This window comes from Mercenaria mercenaria, chromosome 1, assembly GCF_021730395.1.
Source record: "Mercenaria mercenaria strain notata chromosome 1, MADL_Memer_1, whole genome shotgun sequence".
Classification (NCBI taxonomy): Eukaryota; Metazoa; Mollusca; class Bivalvia; order Venerida; family Veneridae; genus Mercenaria; species Mercenaria mercenaria.
Genome location: NC_069361.1, coordinates 55379449 through 55399601, shown reverse-complemented (window position 1 = coordinate 55399601; position 20153 = coordinate 55379449). Strand labels below are relative to the sequence as shown.

Below are 20153 nucleotides of genomic sequence, written 5' to 3'. Positions count from 1 at the left end.
ATTTTTCGCTGGAACATTACAATCTCTTCTTTTTAATTTTTTTACGTTCCAAAGACGTCGAATTTCTGATAAATGTAAAATTTTTATTACATTTATATTTTGTAGGTATCATATACATTAGACCTGTCTAACTCCACTCATTATTACTTAACATTTTTAGAGTAGAGTCCCAGTAATTTCGGATAGAAACTAAAAAATTCTAAGATTTATGAAAATATCTTCAGTACGTTTGATTTCTGATTCGTAAAAGAAAAAAACTAAGAAAAACAAAATAGATTATCTGAAAACTTTTCAAAAAGGAGATTTAGTTCTTGTGATTGCTGTTCCTTTCATACCATTTATCTAAATTCGCAGGGTTTGAAATCTCATTTAATTCTTTTTGATACTAGTTGCTCTTGAAAAGGACAGAATGAGTAAAAAGTGAGAGATTATTTTAAATTTATTTTAGATCTGGACAACCTCTTTTTGCGTTATCTTTTTCTTCATCTACGCTCCAAGTCGTTAAAATGTTTTCAATACTTCTGAGGTTTTGATCCTTAAATACCTACATTAATTTCCGTTAAAAGCAGATTATTGCCATGCAGTTCATGTTTAACATACATAGACCTCTCTACTTACGATAATATTATGAAGCTTTCATCGTCATTAAAATGGTTTCAAAACTTTACATTTAGCCGAAAGATGACAAACTTTCGTCAGATTCTCTTATAATCATTTGTTGCTGTACGAGTTGAGTAAAACCAGGAACTTAATTAATCAATGTTAGAAGTCTGAAAATAAGACTTTAAAATGCTAAATTTTCATTTCGCTCTGGCAGTGTTTAATATGCATAGATTGCAAGGAAACTTTACAAACCACCATCTTTGTTCTGCAGTTAAAATGCGAGCATTATGAATATTCTATAGAGGCTCGACGGATTGAAGATTTTCCGTTCTCAATTCTCAATTTCTGACTTAAACAGTCATAATCACAGGCCCAGAAACGTGTCCGTACCAAAACAAATACAAGGTTTGAAGAATCTTTTCAATTCTAAAAGGATTATTCAAAGAATATAGAAACAATCAATAAAATATACTTAACAACTTTTCTAACTCCACACCTGCTTTTGTTTTATCTCTGCCAAATTTTGACAGATTTGAGTGGAATTTGTCAAGAATGTTCGCTTTATGACAATACTACATAACAACGATAATAGTCTCAAGTAAACTCGTTTAACCGGAAGGGTAACAATAAGGTAACCCTTAAGGTAAAGAAGGCGTAATGAGCGGGAAATTCAAAAACAAGTTGCATCCTTGATGACATGTTAAGTAATAGCAAAAGCGGATCTTCACCAGATGTACAATTATTTAAAAGGTTAAATACACACTATTTACGCAAAAATCACAATTTAGCCTAGCCCTATATAGGTGCGACGTTGTCGTTTTACAGCGATTAATTCAGTTTCGGGGCGTCCATTTAAATAAAAAAGTAATTGTTTTTATATTTAATATAACAGGCCTATACGGTGATGTAATTTTTATATATGCAAAATAGGTTCACTTCCCGGTCCGTTGTGAAATAAATTCTCCAGACTATTAAACAAACTATCTATCACTATTTCACGTGTACATTTAGCTACAAAATGAGACCAACCCCAAGTCTCTAGCCTTTCCCGTTCATGAAATATCTACCAGAAAACGAGTGACTTTCTGCTGCAAGTTCCAGGTAGATAGAAATGTGGCACAACGGAACAGTACGAAATCACGGACTAAAATATGTTTTTCAGCCTAGCGCGGGTCCAATTCACTTGCCATTAATAACAAGTATTACTAAATATATAAATTATGGCCACTCACCGCCGTCAGTAGCATCTCATTCTCGCGAGATTTACTTTTTTATTTTTCCGTCGGTCTTTCTATTGCAATATCCGCCATTGAAACCGATATGATAATATCCAAGTAATTTTGTGCGAAACGTTGCGGTTCTGTTGGAGGTGTTTCGCTATTGGCCAATCAGAAATTGCGTTTAAAAATACCTAAGGAATTCCGTTCAATGGCGTAGCATTCAATTGAAAGACCGTGAAGAAATTTGAATCGCCAATATCGCGTGTTTGAGATGCTACTGACGATTGTGAGTGGCTTTTGTTTATATATTTAGTTATATTTTTAAGTACCTTTTAGTGAATTTGACCTGTGCTAGGCTGAAAAACATATTTTAGTCCGTGATTTCGTACCGATTTGTTGTGCCGCATTTTTATTTACCAGGGAATTTCAGCAGAAAGGCAATCATTTCCTGATATATATTTCATGAACGGGAAGGCCTAAAGACTTGAGGTTGGTCTCATTTTGTAGCTAAATGTACACGTGAATTAGTGATAGGAAGTTTGTTTAATTGTCTGGAGAATTACTTTCACAACAAACCGGGAAGTGAACCTATTGCTCGCAGGCTGGAATCTCGAGATTCTGGCCTTCAGTAGACATATGTATCTTTTGAAGGGAGCTCATATTTTACTGTATATTTTTTATTTTTCGACACATGTAGGATGAAAACGAAGATTTTTGTCAGTCTGGTCATATTTTATGTCCCAGGTCCGATACTAGTGCCTGTGAACAAGATGAACATACATACATATTTAAAAGTATTTAAGTGACCCTAGGATAAAATACTAATAACATTTAGATTGTGTATGCGATAGAGGCTGTATTTTTCAACTTATCTTCATGGAATTTGTCAGAATGATAACCTTGATAAAATTAGAGTAAGCTCAAAAATGGGTCTTGGGCAAAAACTAGGTCACTAGGTCAAATCAAAGAAAAATAATGTGCATGCGATAGAGGCTGTACTTTTCAATTGATCTTTGTGAAATTTTGGTCAGAATGATTACTTTGATGAGATCCAGGCCAAGTTTGAAAATGGGTCATCTGTGGTCAAAAACTAGGTCAATAGGTCAAATTATAGAAAAATATTATGTATGCAATAGAGACTCTATTTTTCAACTGATTTTCATGAAATCTAGATCGAGTTTGAATAAATATCATACGGGTTCAAAAACTAGGCCACTATCTCAAATCTAAGAAAAACCTCGTGTATGCGATAGAGGCTGGATTTTTCAATTGATCTTCATGAAATTTATTCAGAATGATTGCCTTGATAGAATCTAGGTCAAGTTTGAATATGGGTCATCTGGTTCAAAAACTAGGTCACTAGGTCAGATCAAAGATAAGCCTTGTGTATGTTATAGAAGCTGTATTTTTCAATTGATCTTCATGAAATTATGTCAGATTTATTGCCTTGATAAAGTCTAGGTCAAGCTTGAATATGGGCCATCTTGGAAAAAAACTAGGTCACTAGGTCAAATCAAAGAAAAGCCTTGTGTATGAGATAGAGGCTGTATTTTTCCAATGAGTCTTCATGAAATTTAGTCAGAATGACTGCCTTGATGAAATCTAGGTCGAGTTTAAGTATGGGTCATCTGGGGTCAAAAACTAGGACACTAGGTAAAATCAAAGAAAAAACCTTGTGCATGCGATAGAGACTGTACTTTTCAATTGATCTTCATGAAATTTATTTAGAATAAATGCCTTGATAAAATCTAGGTCGAGTTTGAAAATGGGTCATCTGAAGTCAAAAACTAGGACACTAGGTCAAATCAAAGAAAAGCTTTGTGTATGCGATAGAGGCTTGATTTTTCAATTGGTCTTCATGAAATTTAGTCAGAATGGTTGCCTTGATTAAATCAAGGTCGGGTTTGAATATGGATCATCGGGGGTCAAAAGCTAGGTCACTAGGCCAAATCAAATAAAAATATTGTGTAAGTTATAGAAACTGTGTTTTTCAATTGATCTTCATGAAATTTGGTAAGAAAGATTGCCTGGATAAAGTCTAGGTCAAGTTTGAATATGGGTCAACTGAGATAAAAAACTAGGCCACTAGGTCAAATCAAAGAAAAATCTTGTGTATGCGATAGAGGCTGTATTTTTCAATTGGTCTTCCTGAAATTTGGTCAGATTAATTGCCTTGATAAAATCCAGGTCGAGTTTGAATATTGGTCATTTGGGGTTAAAAACTAGGTCACTAGGTCAAATCAAAGTAAAACCTTGTGTATGCGATAGAGACTGTATTTTACATTTGGTCTTCATGAAATTACGTCTTGCCTTGATAAAATCTAGGTCAAGTTTGAATATGGGTTATCTGGGATCAAAAATTTGGTCACTAGGTCATATGTTAGAAAATAATTGTTAAAACTCAAGATACCACATTTTAGTCCAATCTTAATGAAAATTGGCCAAAATATTTGTTTCCATCAAAGCACTAGGTCAAACATGTTAACAGTGTTATGGTGGGTTTTTCTGGCGAGCGACCTAGGGCCATCTTTGCCCTCCTGTTTTTTCTCCCCCTTGTTTCTCCACCTTAGTTTTTCTACAAAAATAACAGAGAAGAAACTGACTAGTTGGTTCTTTCCCCTGTAGATATGTATGTATCTGCATCTGAATAATAGACAATGTAGAGGAAAGGAACTGACTAATTGGTTCTTTACCCCCGTGTATGTATATACTTACCTGAATGATAATAGATGGTGAAGGGGAAGAAACTGACTGGTTGTTTCTTTTATCTCCAGTTTGTATATACCTACATACCTGAATGATATTGATAGATGGTGAAGGGGGAGGGGGAAAAAGACTTATTGGTTCTTTTCCCCTAGAATGTATATATCTGCATACCTGAATGATAATAGATGGCGAAGAGAGAAGAAACTGACAGGTGTGGTTCTTTCCCCCTAGTATGTATATTTCTACATACCTGAATTATAATAGACAAGAAGGAGGAAAGAAACTGACTGATTGGTTTTTCCTGACCTCAGAGTGTATGTATCAGAATAATCGGTGGTGAAGGGGGAAGAAACTGACTGCTTGGTTCTTTTCCCCCTGTCACGTATATATCTATATACCTGAATGATAATATTCCCCTAGTATCTTAGTATATATATTTATCTTGCCTCCTACAAGTTTCTTGCCTTTCTATTGGTCAATAGACATCACGTGGAGACATGATATATCCCATATCCTGCAAGTCAAATTCAGATATAAATTTTGATTAAAACAAAAAGGCTGCCGCATCGCTAGTGTAACTGAATCAAGTCAGATTATCAGTTTGCTCCAACAATCATCTTAACACAAAGGAATTGACATATTGTTACTCAGCAGTTTGTTGTAGAATCATTTAATCTACGTGCAACTAAATGATTTAACAGGAAACGGGATGAAAGCTTTCAAGACATTTCTGACATTGTGAAATCTTGTGAGGATGGTCAATGTGCATTTTATGGTGGTGTTAATCAACTATAAACAAAACATGATGACCAAACAAATTATTGCAGGATTCCAGTCTGTACTGAGTGCAAATATTTTTGTTGTAGTGGACGGCTAGCTCAGTGGTTTGCACACTGGCCTTCTAATCCTGAGGTCGGGGATTCGATCCCCGGCAGCTACTCGGGAATTTTCAGAAACGCTTTTCAGTGTTTCCCACCCAACTAGAGGTGTACTGGTCAGGAACCCAGGCAATCCTTGCGTGTATCGTGCTATACACTGGGCACGTTAATGTCACAGGGCATGACAGTGTTGTTTTGAATTTTATTGTTTTACATCTTCTTAAATAAAATATAAAGCATACTAAAATTGTTTTTGTTGTAATTAAATCGAGTACACCCCTTTTAAGATTCAGTGTAACAATTTCACCCAAATATGCTTTATTAAAAATTCGTACATCTTTTCCATCCTATAACCCTATACTTGACATAATAAATTACCGTTATCCTTGTCTACCCCGGTCCCCCACCTGAACTGTACTAATCTTTAATCTATGTCTTTGTATTGCAATAATCGAGAGCAAGTGTAAATGCTTCACTGCACTTGCCTTCTTGATGTAAATGCAAATATAGAGAGTTTACCTATATGTATAATAAATATATTATCTAAAATAATTATTACTTTGTTTCAGGTTAGTACTTTTACTTCGTTAGTTACAGAGCTGGTTTATAATTGTATTAGTTTTTATGACTTTGAAGTAAATTGTTCTGAAATTAGTATTTCTTGTAATATTGTTAGGACATCAAGTGTACATGTATAATTGGGATTTCAATGTATTGTATAAATGTAAATGCTTCATTGCACTTGCCTTCTTGATGTAAATGCATATATAGAGATAGTTTACCTATATGTATAATAAATATATTATCTAAGATAATTATTACTTTGTTTCAGTTTCAATACTTGTTCATTGCGACAAATAAGTGATCCCAGGTGTGTAGCACCCAAAGAACCCACATCTACCAGTAAAATATAAATATTTGGCAGAAGGGTTGAGCTAGCCTTCGGGCACCACAAGGAAAGCCCTTCGTCATTAAAAAACCAGGCTGTCTATTCGCAACGAGCTAGGCTAAGTTAGCCGGACAAACCTGTATCTGATTTCTGATCTCTCTGTCGTGGGGGCTTTGTCTCACTCTGTCCCTCTGGTCAGCTCTGTGTCCGCTCTGTGTCAGTACTAGTAGAGGATGAGTTATGCGCCCTGTGTGGCTGCATTTGAAATATGTAAAGCGCCTTTGAACGTGAAATTGATCACGAAAAGGGCGCTATATCAATCTGGTATAATCATAATAATGATAATAATAATTAATTTAAAATGTATTGATTATAGCATGTCAGTAAAGGGTAGTCGGCAAGATAAAATCGTTACACAGCTTGTTGGTGACAGAATACAGGATGTACGCTGTCTCGAAAATCGATATCAGATATGGAATTCCTCGACGGCGTATATCCCGTATCCTGTCACCAGCAAGCAGTGTAATTAATAAGCTACATTTCTGAATAATACACAGTGAAGGGGGAAGAAAATGACTAGCTGGTTCTTCCCCTTCCCATAAGTGTTCATGTATCTGCATGCCGGAATAAAAAATGGTGAAAGGGAAGGAAACTGACTAGTTGGTTCTGCCCCCCTTAGTATTGATGTATCTGCTTGTCGGAAAAGTAGCTGGTGAAGGGGGAAGAAATTGAGTTGTAAGTTCTTTCCCCCTACTACTTTTAACTACATAGTCGAATGATTATTTGGTTCTCTCTCCACTAGCATTATTAGTTCTAACATGTTTCCCTTAGTTCAGCATTTTGCTGAATTGATGAGATTGCTACAGTCAGTTGCTTTTTTTCCACGGTGAAAAAAATACTACCTAGGGGGAGGGGAGCGGGGAGGGCGAAACTGATCTATCATATTTTATACTTTAGTTCATTCATTACACCAGGTTTTGTTTCAAGCTAAAGTTGAAAATGACAGCGATTAAGCAGCTATATTCAGCTACGTTAGCTCATATTATTCACATTTGAAAAAAAAAACATATACTGATTAAAACGGTGAACGGTTTTACCTAAGTGTTAGGTATGAATAAGGTCAAATACTGACAAAATCTTTTCAAAAGCCATATTTTTACTCTTTACGTAAATAAATAATAACTATATTTTTTTGCTTAAAGGCGTTCATTATAGTTTGGTGGAAAATGATAAATCAGAACATATATTCAGGTAGGCAGTAATTATATTCCCTCTTTTTCTCTGAATTTCAAGTAGATATTTAATTGTTTCGCTAGATGGCACTGAGTTACATCTTCTTGTTCTTAAATCAAATATCACATAATTAGAAATTCCATATCACAGCAATACACTATGAACCTATGAATTTGGTGTAATTCAATTTCTTTCATACTGAATTTTCAACTATGTTTTAGTTCAAATAGAACATCCCTTAATATTTTCAATATCAAAATGTTAATTTTATATCAGGTTTGTGACATCACTAATGACAAAATTAGCGCGGAGTGAAGAAGTATTCAATTTTTTTCAGCCCAACATGCAAAATACAGGTATGTATGATTTTATAAGTAAAATGAATATGTAACAAAAGTATGATAAGCTTTGCATCCAGAAATGTGGACTTGTGTTTTCATGGATTAATATTTCACCGTTTATGTAGCGCAAAATCTCAACTGCAGACCTCGTGCATATCTCTCACTACAAATCTGATAATTTATCAATGTACATTTGCAGAATAGTATCCTATGTAAGGATAAGATCATATTCTATCCATTGAAGATCTTAATATTAGCCGCAAATTTGTTCATTCCCGCAGATGGCACTGCTTGCCGCATAGAGACCAGCACAAGTTGCGTTCATTTTGTGACGTTTTATTTTTGGGTTATCTTATTACAGGTGTGGAGTTAGGAAAGGTATTGAGTATATATAGAAAGGTGGTGAGTAGAAATCAATTTAATTTTTTTTTGAAATAAGGAAACTATGTATACATTAAAAGGAATAGCAATATTAACCTATCGGCCTTTTATTCAACCTAATTCCACTGAACCACATATGATTATATACCATGTTCCTTGAGATCTGATGCACTTGCTAACCAGTACAGGTTTTTCTTTCATTCCGATAATACGGTAAAAAATCTTAACTTGAAAGAGAGTATATGTTTCAACAATTTAACCTGACAATTTATGTTTCGGTAAAAAAATTCATCTTGTGATCTGGACAACTATTGAAAACACTAGTGGCTTAATTTTAAAACTGTTATAGCAGCTTACAAACAAACATGGTAATAAAGTTAATATAAATGGATGCTTAATATTTATTTTAAATTAGGAGTTTGATTAGTATGGATGCAAACATGCGGTGAAAGAAAAGTAAGGAAACTCCTTGTGGAAGTTATGGCTCTAAGAAAATTGTCATCGTAAGTTGTAACCAAAAGTAGGCCTCGTTTCTCTGGCAACAGTTTGTTTGATTGTTTTGGGTTTAACGCAGTATGTGCAATTGTTCAGTCAAAACAATGCCTAGCTTTATGGTAAAAGTATGTCCAATAATGAGACCCGAAGCGGGTGAGTAAAACTCAGCAGAACCTAGCATGTCTGATATTCAGTATTTCCAAGCACTTATGGAACATCACAGTGTATTTTATTCTACACTGATATTTATGCAACGGTCTTGTTGTGATACAAAAGATAAAAAGGCAATTTAGATTATGATGTTGGCGACAAAAGTGGACAGAACTTTATTGTTCCACTTTCTTATGACTTAAGAATCTTCTTTTTAATTAACTAGTTATAGTGTTATCGGATATTAATGAAATACCTGATAATTTGTCCAAATGGAGAACAAAAGATACAAAAAAATCCTTTTATTTTCAACAATAAGCACCAGCTTGCCACTTTGGGGAGCATTCAAATGCTCTGTTACGACTGTAATAATGTGAATGAAAGAAATCATTATCGAATAGAAACCCGTATTTATACTTCATATCGTATAGACAAAATTTGAATTCAGTTTAAGATGTTTCAAGACTGACCAAAACATTTCAAAATTGAAACAATTAACCTTTCTTATATTTTGGAAGCTGTGGTCTAAAGGGAATTTGCTTTAGAACGATTGTGTAAATTCCTCTTGTAGGAAAAATGAGTGGTGTTGATTTTCAGTATACTTGTCTACCCGACGGGTTGAACTGTGCTTCTATTTTTTTTTCACAAAAGCGTTAACACGGACTTTATTATACTTGTGGAAGCAAGGGATTCTTAAAGGCCCACCACAACCTAGCGATCTAATTTTACCAGCCTTAAGAAAGTGTGTTACCAAAAATTCAAAAGAGTGCATTTTTATATTAATTTGCTGAAGTCATCACAGGTAATCAACATGTACAAGTATACTATAGTGAAATATTTATATATTTTAGGTTAATGGTACTAGACTAAATTCTTAAAGTTTGGTATGGTAAAGTATTCAGTCTATACCACGTACATGTCACGTGACACTGATAAAAAAAATCTTTATAGTCATATTCTGTTTGTCGTAGCTGTTTGGTCTGTAAAGTTGTCGCAGATATAGGCAAGTAACCATGAGTTAATAAAATGGAATAAATAAATTATGCAAAATTTATCATAGTATGATAATAATTCTATCAATTAACTTATTACACCAGTGCTGCCACGTATCTAGCCCTTCACATCATTACTATTAGTGCTCTGAGTGGTTAACCTTTAACCCGCCAAATTTCTAAAATGGACTGGTATCACATTCGATTTGGCCAATACCATTTATTATTCGAATTGTTGTTCACTGACTGAAAAGCGGACAGTGTAGACGATTGCAAAAGTAGAACCACTTGCCGCCTGCAAGAAAGGTTAATACATTTCATCTCACTTAACATCATCAGTGTCAAATGGTGTGATTTAATAACATTATACACCAATAAATCTTATAAATATCTAACAAGCTGATGCAATGTTCAGATAAGAGAAGTCTATCAAAGGAACATGCGAACTAGACATTTTGTCCATATGACACGGATGCCCCCACATACTGTGCCATCCTCTATATAGCAAAACATTTGAAGGACCATTACTGTACTAAAATATTCACAGAAAAAAATAATTCCTCTAAGGTCATTTGCACATCAAACTTGTTCATCTTTGAAAGTTGGGAGCAAATCAGGCTAATAATGTGGGAAAAGTTGGACACACAAGATTTTTCACTATATTCAGTATAAAAATATCAAAGGGCCATAACTATAGTAAAAATATTCATCGAATTAGAGTCCTTCCTTAATGGTCATCTGCACATCAAGCTTGTTGATCTGTGAAAATTGGAAGCAAATCAGGCTAATAGTGTTGGAAGAGTTGGACACACAAGATTTCGGGACGTACGGACCTACGAGCAGTAGCAACGCTTATATGCCCCACATAAATATTTTGGGGCATAAAAAGGACGAGGCTTATGTGGAGAGAGTCAGGGAGGACTGTAGCACTAACCTTGTGAATACACCTTTTTTTGTTATTACCCTCTCATCAGGGCATCTAGGAATACGACAGTGTAAATCAACAGTACCATTTGGCTTCGTGCAATTCTGAAGCTAATAAAGTGAATGAGGTTTGAGACACAAAGTACAATAAACGACACATTTAATTCATTAACACACATGATTTAAAACATATCAAATATTGGAAGTTTCTACATTTCTGTTTTAACTCTAATAAAAGAAATACCATAAGTACAAACCTAAGTCCCATTTTTATCAGCTTGTAACTATAACATTAGCATGCTAAGAGTCGTGAATGCAAACTAGTTTTGTATGAGAACATTTGAGTGTGTAGTTGTTCCTTCTAAACCTGATTGTCTTTATTGAAACGAACTATTGAGATTGAAATGTAAGTAAATATACATACATGATACATACAATTTACACAGTATAACAGTGACACTGTGTCAATCTTTATGACCGAGTGATTAGATGTATGTATATGATTCTCAGACATTACTTGCATTCATGAAAACTTAAACAGATGAAAGCATGTATATATGTTCGGAGTGTTTTAAATCGTGTTGCCTATACACTAATACTCATGTGCAGTGCGAAACTTTTGTCATTGCTAGTATAATAATGATATCATCTCCAAACTAAAGATGTAGCTGGAGCAAAATGTAAAAGTCGAAAACGGACATTTGATTTCCCTCAAAAGTGATATGAATTGTTATGCTAACTAAATAAATTTGTTTATATTCAATGAACTTTTCACTTTTTAATTTCTTTCTAAATATTAATGTTAACAAGTTTTGGCAACTAGCAGTCTAAATTTAAAAGCAGCTGAATCTTCTTGTTCTAGAGTATAGGTGCTGCTTATCGATCCATAAAACAGTCTTTTTTTATTTCATTTAATGAAAATGACATTTTTAGTATTTACCAGTACTTTAAGAAGACTACGTTGATTAAACGAATTATGCATCGTCACCGAAATATCTCTTTCAGTACGTTTGATGATACATGTGCATGTCCTTCAGGACGATCGTAAAAAATGGGATCACGTATTTCCATATCCTTCATGATAAATACACTAACTAGGCCGAAATGATTAGATTGCTCTTAAGGTGTGTAAAAATAAACTGTTTTTATCCAGGGACAATTTAACATACATTTAGCTCCCCAGAAGACTCAATAGGAAGTCTACGCCTCTGTAAACATGAATATTTATTAGCTGAATACGTCTAACAAAGTGTAGTAGATACGGTATTTGGCTTTCTTCGGTTTCCCTTTGTAATTTTAACCTGTCCTATCAAGCGTTTCCTGTATGACATAAATGAATCCGATTGACTTAGCAAACCTTCAGCACCATGTTTTATGTACCAGAAATTGCTTTTATTATAGAATAGGTATATTTGCGCTTTTCACAAATATGCTGTTGTAATAATGATCTTCATTTTTAAAGTTGAATCAATTAAGTTATTACAGTCTTACCCTTTAATGCTTTTCATATGTTAGTATTATATATTTATGCAATTAAATATGACTGAACTATAGTATTATAGCGAGTCTTATGAAAATGACATACTGTTAGGTTTAATGAATTTTATTCATTTTTTTGTGCTTAGAGGCAAGTTACAAATAAATAGTCTACGTATTTGTTCCTTGCCCAGTTGATTGTTTACAACGTGCGATTTATTTTGCAATCTTTCGGAGGTAAAGTATCAATAGCACTGTATAAGTCAAATTAAAACCTTTGACTTGAAGAGCAAAAAAAAAGGATTTACCTCTGATACATATGTGCGCGCAAGACGGTTGTCTACTTCGTACTCTAAAGTAGAATACAATTTTGGCATTTTGATACCGTGCAAGTGCATACCAACAACAGTCACAAGGCGTCCTCCACTGAAATAATAATACAAGAAACATTTTATGATTTATTTAATAGTATGCATTATCTTCTACTTCGAGTAAAATACTAAAATCCGCACATATTAAAGACATTTGTTATTCTATATAATAATATTCATATTTATATTTTAGAGGGCGTAAACTTCGGGTTCTTGAGAAGAAACTATTTGCAAACAAATTCATGGTAACGGTTCATGGTAACTGACCTTTTGTCGGTCAACTTGGTATCATATTCGAGTTCATCTTTGTTAGATAAACCTTTACGGTACTTTTGTCCTGCTATCGCTATGTCCTAAACTGTCAATCAATAATTGACAGATATATTTGTACAGCCTAAGTAATCGGGCAATGTAATATCAGTGTAGCAGTGATTAGCTGTAAGGCATTTCGTACATGCATGATATATTTGGTATATCAAATAGTTGTGTTATTGGTGTCTAGTAAATATATTAAACAATAATAATTATTTATGAAATAGTTGATAATTAGTATTGATTGACAATCAGTTAGAAAATGGAAAGTATACATGTATAGTATACTTATTTCTATAGAGTTAGGAAATACTTAGTTATATATATTTAGTATGAAATTCTATGTTAAATATATAAAATATAGCATTTGATTTAACATTCCCGTAATACATAGTGTGGTACACATATACAGACGCACACACGTATGCACGTACACATTAAACGTACATTAACATATTATTCTAATTGTTACATAAGTTGCCACTGTATATGTTATACCCTACCCCTAGGTATACTATAAGAACCATGGTCATGAAAGGGAACATATACTAATCCATTTTTCACAAAAAAGAGCAATTCGGTAATGGCTGCATATTGAATAAGTGGTAATTTATCGTCCATCATGCACCAGTCATATTATCTCAACATTTCATATTGCAGAGACAGTCCGCATATTTTAAGCTTTCTTCAATGTTACAGAACAATCTTGGATGTGGTGTGTATATGTTAGGTGAAATGTAAACAAACAAAACAGAATGTCAAATATTCACAGTCTTTCAATAAAAGTCGAAAAAATGAATGAAAGTCATCTTAGAAATAATTATGAATTTGAAATTATACAATGGTACACACACTTGAATTGTTTACTTAATTCTCATTGCACAGTTATGTGCGCGTTCTAGCATTCACGTGTAGTTAACTGACGATTGACATTACATTTCCATATCATTCCAGCCAGAATAATTTGATATCAAGCCCGGAACTACATTAGGGAAGTTCATCCCTGATTTTTTTTCTAAAACGTTGATGAAAGCATAAAATATGCGGAGTGTCTTTTTGATAAGAAATGTGACCGATACACAGTTGATGAGAAATTACCACTTGTTCAATATGTATAGAGCCCATTAACCAAACTGCGAGTCTTAATTGAGAAATGCGTGATTGAAATTGGTCAATATATTTTCCCGCCGTTCATGACCATGGTTCTTATAGTATACCTTTTGGGTAGGATACATTAAGTAGAGTGACATTTTCTGTCTTGTTTGGTGCCAGTGATAAAGTTGAATACGTTTACAAAAGTAATTCTCTGTAATTCTCTGTAGTGCCATTCATCCTTCATATCTAACCAATGTTTGTGAGTACATAACCTTCCAATGACCTTGACTCAAGCAACTTGAACTACAATTCTCTCTATGCAGGACATCTATCTACCAGGTTTGGTCTGTATGTTCCAATTTTTACTGTAGTTATAAAGCAATCTATATGACTTTAGCAGCACAAAATGCAACTGAAACTTCATCAAATCTTCCTAAGTACTAAGTGTTGTGACTATTTCCCCTTTCCAAATCTCTGATACCAAATTTAGTAGAAATTCTCTAGATTGATATTTTGACTCATTCTTTACTGAGTAGAAATTACCTCGCAAAACTTGTCTTCGGGTGTATCTCTTTGATGAAAGGATCTTCAAAATATGTGTAATTCAAGTTTCCAAGAACTTCCGCACCATCAATCTTTACCACTACTTCTGATGTCACGTCTGTTTTGGAGTACGAATTAAGACCCATAGTCTTGCAAATAAGGTTATTTGGTGCAATTGTCCTGGAAATGTAATTTCTTTAACTTTATAAAAGTCATTAATCATGTCATCAGGTAAAGTTTGTTACAACAAACCTTATAAAGGTAAACTCGAAGACAAAACTGGAATACTGCTTACAAACTTTCAAGGGTCAGCATTACAATAATGTCGCGCACAATTCATGTAACTGCTCCTACAACTGGAAACAGTGATCACTCTCCTGTTTTTATACTAGAAAATTAAATTTCAACTGCTTTGTGTCTGAGGCAATTTCATAGCGCAATTTTAAGACTTTTAATGAAATTTATTTTTGCAATGAACCTCAAATTTCAAAACGAATACGAAGAAAGATGGTTATACTGTAAATAATGTATAGGGGACCCAGCAAATTGTGGACAAATATATTCCAATACAGACAAATCAGAAATATCAGAAGCAATAAAAATGTGACCTTCTTTCTCATGATAAATCTTCTTTATTGTACAAAGATAAAAGAAATCAATTCTCACGTTGATAAGACTACAACAACATCAGCAACAACAACAAAACAGTATAAGAAAGAATTGCACCAGGAGAAGTGATCCTAAAAGGAGTTTAAAAGTTAAACATGAATGTTGTAATTGTTACAAAAGACGAAGAGATACAAATGCTTTTGACCATTTTTTTTGCGAATATTGCGGAACAATTATAGAAGATCCAATTCTGAAACCTGACTTTAAGTATATTGCTGATAATTTAAATTCAATATTGCTATCCGATTAATTAGTATTCAATATCCCTTTGATATCTTCTGAATAAGTTCAGGAATATTCGCAAAATCTTGATACATCAAAATCTTCTGAACGTGACCAAATTGAACAGAAACTGTCGAAACTATCTGCTTCTTTCATAGCTGAAAACATTGGGTTATAATCACAGTATTCTAGAAGACTCTTTTTTTGCTGATAGATGGAAAAGTGTAAAAGGTAAACCATCTTTCAAAGAAGGCGCTCATGATGACGTTAATATTTATTGATCAATACCAGTTCTACTAAAAAAAACCCCAAAAAGAAACATGTAGATGACAGTCTAATGTCTAATGAATCATTTAATTGTTTCAAACGTTTACACGAAATACAAAGTGGATTTAGGAAAGCACACTACTGAAACTGCTCTTTCTTTTATGAGCAATGAATGGATGAATGCGGGGTTTTGTGTTGGGTGGTATTCAGAGATTTTAGAAAAAAAACAGTTTGACCTTGTAGACCACGCTATCTTTTCCTTGAAATTACACTTTAAAAATTGAATAAATCAACAATAGACTGGTTTAATTGTTATGAATTATAAATTGTAACTATCAAGCAAAAAAATAATAATACAATTTCGTGTTATATGTCACATGAGTTTATATTAGAGTTTCTTCTATTTCTCCTATTTATTGATGACCTACCACATACAATACCGTGGTAATCTACCGACCTCTACGCGGATGACACAATGTTTATGATATTCAAAAAAGCAAAACTATGCTACAGACACGCTTAAACGGTGCATCTTATTTTTCTAGACGTAGGTGGTAAATTTTGCTATGCAATTAAATACAAAAACAAAGGTAGTCTCCATTGACGCAGCTCAAAGAACAAAGAAAACTTGCTTTACCTTACTGTAAACTTAGGAATAACTACAAAGATGTATAAAATCAGATATTTTTAACGGTATCATATCGAACTTTGTTTTATGAACCATATACAGCAACATCTAGATTATTGTGTTATTATCTTTGGATAACGTCTATAAAAAAAACACAAGTTATAAGATCAGAAAAACGAGGTGTCGCTTCATTTTGGTATCGAATTTCAAGATTTTTAAAATTTTGATCTTTCTCTGAAATAACTTGATATTTAAAAATATGCTTAATCAAACCGAGTCGCAATTTTCACTATGTGTATTGTTCTCGGTGCTCCGAGGGATCTATTTCGAGGGTTTCCAGAAGGCATGTTATATGTTTAAAGTGTCTGCTGGATTACATCCTTCTTAAATTATTACACGTTTCTGCAAAAGTCATTAGCAAATAACACACCCATAACATTACGTTCGAATACTAGCTTAAAATCTTATATACAAAATTCAAACCGTGAAATACTTTAAAGTAGTCTTTTATATTCAGAGTCAGTTGAGTTATTTGCAAATAGACATTGAATTCTAGTCTTCATCGCCATGTTTTAAATCTTTATAAAATGGAATGATGGATAAATGTATTTTAAGGTTATCTACTCCCTCTATATAGAATTTATTCATTTACTTGACAGAAAGTCTGAGCTTAAAAAACTTCTAAAATCGATTAATAAATGATGAAACCATTTTTTCCTTAACAAAAAAGACAGACATTGACTTAAAATGCCCTGTCCAGTATAATCGCAATTATTACTTACAATCTATTTAAAACCTTCGTTTACATACTTTGTGAGAATGCATGTGTTGTCTCCTATTGTAACAGTGACCTTTCTTCCAATATTCAAATATTGGCCATATAGTGTTACAGATGTTCCTCCACACATCGGCCCAGAAGTCGGCTTTATTGAAGTAACATTAGGAATCTGAAATAATTTATAATTTGGAATGTTTAAGAAGCTATGGTTGTCATAACAGTTAATACCTTATTTTACATTATTGCACTGCAAAATAACACGTTCAACAAAGCAAAAATAAGTTTCAAAATGGGTGAAATTAAATCTTAAAATAAGAAGAATACATAAAGATAAATGAAAATATCAAGTATATAACTGAAAAAGTTTGTCGACTATACAAATTGAGATCGAGGAATTAAAATTGTAAGATAAAAGATAGTTCAGACAAACTTTATTGAGAGCAAATAATGATAAGTTAAACATGCTGATCATATCCAGAATAGCATCCGACAGATCATTTAACAAGAGCTGTCGGATGACAGCGCGCTCGATTTTTCGAAGAATTGATTGAAGAATGGGGTCAAAATGTAACCACAGATTTTCAGACAAAAGAAAAAAAAATCGATTAGACAAACATGTTCCTGTATCTGTGGATTTCGATAAGTCTTGCACTAAATGGCAATGTGTGACCATGATAGTAATGAAGTGTTCAAAGTTTGAAAGTCAAACAGTTTAAACAAAATATGGAATGGTATGAGAAAGTTAACTTATTTCTATGTCAAAAAAGGGCTAAACTGAGTTAAAGTCCTTGGCCTAGTTATGAAGTCTTGCCTATATAATGTAAACTGTGATGGTAAACAAGTGGTCAAAGTTTCAAAGCAATATGACAAACTAGTTAGGCAAAATATGGAAAAGTTTAACTGATTTCCAAGTCCAAAAAGGGCGATAATTTAGCCAAAATTGTTGACAGAGTTATGTACTCTTGCCTACAGATGGAAATTATGATGATAAACAAGTGTTCAAAGTTTAAAAGCCATATGTAAAATAGTTTTGACAAAACATGGACTTGTACGAAAACAGAACCAATTTCCAAGTCCAAAAGAGGCAATAATTCAGCCAAAATAGATGACAGAGCTATGTACTCTTGTCTACAGATGGAGACTATTACACTAAACAAGTGATAAAAGTTTCAAAGCCATATGTCAAACACTTTACACAAAATATGAACTGGTACGAAAAACTTAACCATGATTTCTAAGTCAAAAGGGGCCAAAATGCAACCAAAATCTTTGATGTAGTTATGTACTCTTGACTATAGCTGGGCATGGTAATGGTTAACAAGTGTTGAAAGTTTCAAAGCTTTATCTCAAAAGACATTGTCAAAATATGAACTGGTACGAAAAACGTAACCATGATTTCTAAGTCAAAAGGGGCCATAATCAGCCAAAATCCTTGATAGAGTTATGTGCTCTTGCCTATAACTGGACATGGTGATGGTAAACAAGTGTTGAAAGTTTCAATGCTTTATCTCAAAAGACTTTGTCAAAATGTGGACTGGTACAAAAAAACTAACCAAGGTGTGACGCCGACGCCGACGCCGTAGTGAGTAGGATATCTCTACTTATTCTTCGAATAGTCGAGCTAAAAAATCATATATCAATATCCCATAATCCAACCTTCATCTCTACAGTTTTAAACTTTTGACATAATGACAAGGATTTGCTCTGATGTAAACTGTCAAATTTGGTTGGAAATAGGTTATGTTAACGGCGATTGTTCTGTTTTGCAACATTAGAAGTATTCCTAATCTAGGGATATCATATTGACAAAATGATGATTTGGTTGATATTTTTTTCTGTAGAACAATATTTCACATATAAGATAAATCAGAAGAGAGATGGTTTAGACTTGAATATTAAAAATTGCAAAATCTGGGCTACATCTACGAGATGTGTATTCCTAAATTATGAGCGTGCAGTTTTGATAAGGATTTCAATGAACGTTATCAAATTATTACGAATAAACTTTTACGGTTTGTATGATTGTGTTACATACATATATAATGTTATATAATTTTAGTATTTCTAAAGACTTTTTCAGGATGTACGAGCGTCTTTTTCAGGATATCCGCCATTTTGAAAAATGTTTCTTCGAATATTGCTTTCTAACAAAAGTTTTGCCGAAAATTAATGCTAAATAACTAGAATATGGCTAATAATGTACCATCTAACCAAATATATTATACTTTTTGCGAAAAAAAAATTTACCCTTATTTTTGGCTGGCATCGTACATCCTTAAGCACTTTTGAGATTCAGAAAAAAAATCAAGTACTTTCAAAGACTTTTTGTGCCTTATTGTGCTCCTTTATTCATTTTGTCTTTGTTGTGTGTTTGATTGTCTCTTTGTGCCTGCGCGCGTGCGCGTGTGTGTGTGTATGTGTGCGTGAGCGTGCACATGTGCGTGCGTGTGAACGTGTGCGTGTGCGTTATTTGGTCGTACGCGCACGTCTATGCATGCACTGCTGTGGGTTGCAGTTTGGGGATGTAGCGTTCTTGGAATGTTTTTTTTTTCAGTTAGTTATTAGTCTCCTATTGGTTGAACATAAGAGGGGACTATAGGAATGCCCCCCGTTCGTCCGTCAACATATCTGGACACTTCGATTACACAAAAAGTAATATTATACAAAAAGTGTTAAAACTTGGTATAAGTCGCCATATGACCTATCATGTGTCGGTGCGACGTTAAATCCAAAAAAAAAAAAAAAAAAAAAAAAAAAAAAAAAAAAACTTGGTATGTGAATAGAGGGCAATATGTAGATTATGCACGTACATGACTTATGTTTGTAGGTCACAACTGAAGGTCAAATTCTAATGAACAGAAACTTTTAATACCATATATTCTTACAAGTTTGCCTTTTTGACACATTCAGGGGCAATAAAAGGCATGTACATATAAAAATTCACAGAACAGCTGGCTTTAGTTTTATTTAGAATCCATCA

The 20153-nt window shown here is 33.6% G+C and overlaps 1 protein-coding gene across 1 annotated transcript in view; it reads right to left on the bottom strand.

Moving 5' to 3' along the window:
* Window positions 1–20153, bottom strand: part of LOC123558541 (plexin-2-like) — a 59870-nt gene that overhangs the window by 13920 nt on the left and 25797 nt on the right. Inside the window, exons 9-12 of the mRNA XM_053548891.1 lie at window positions 17206–17342; window positions 14610–14789; window positions 12597–12714; window positions 10823–10923 (exon numbers count right to left, since the gene is read on the bottom strand). Coding sequence (XP_053404866.1) covers window positions 10823–10923; window positions 12597–12714; window positions 14610–14789; window positions 17206–17342 — 536 coding nt within the window. The remainder of the gene's footprint in view (window positions 1–10822; window positions 10924–12596; window positions 12715–14609; window positions 14790–17205; window positions 17343–20153) is intronic.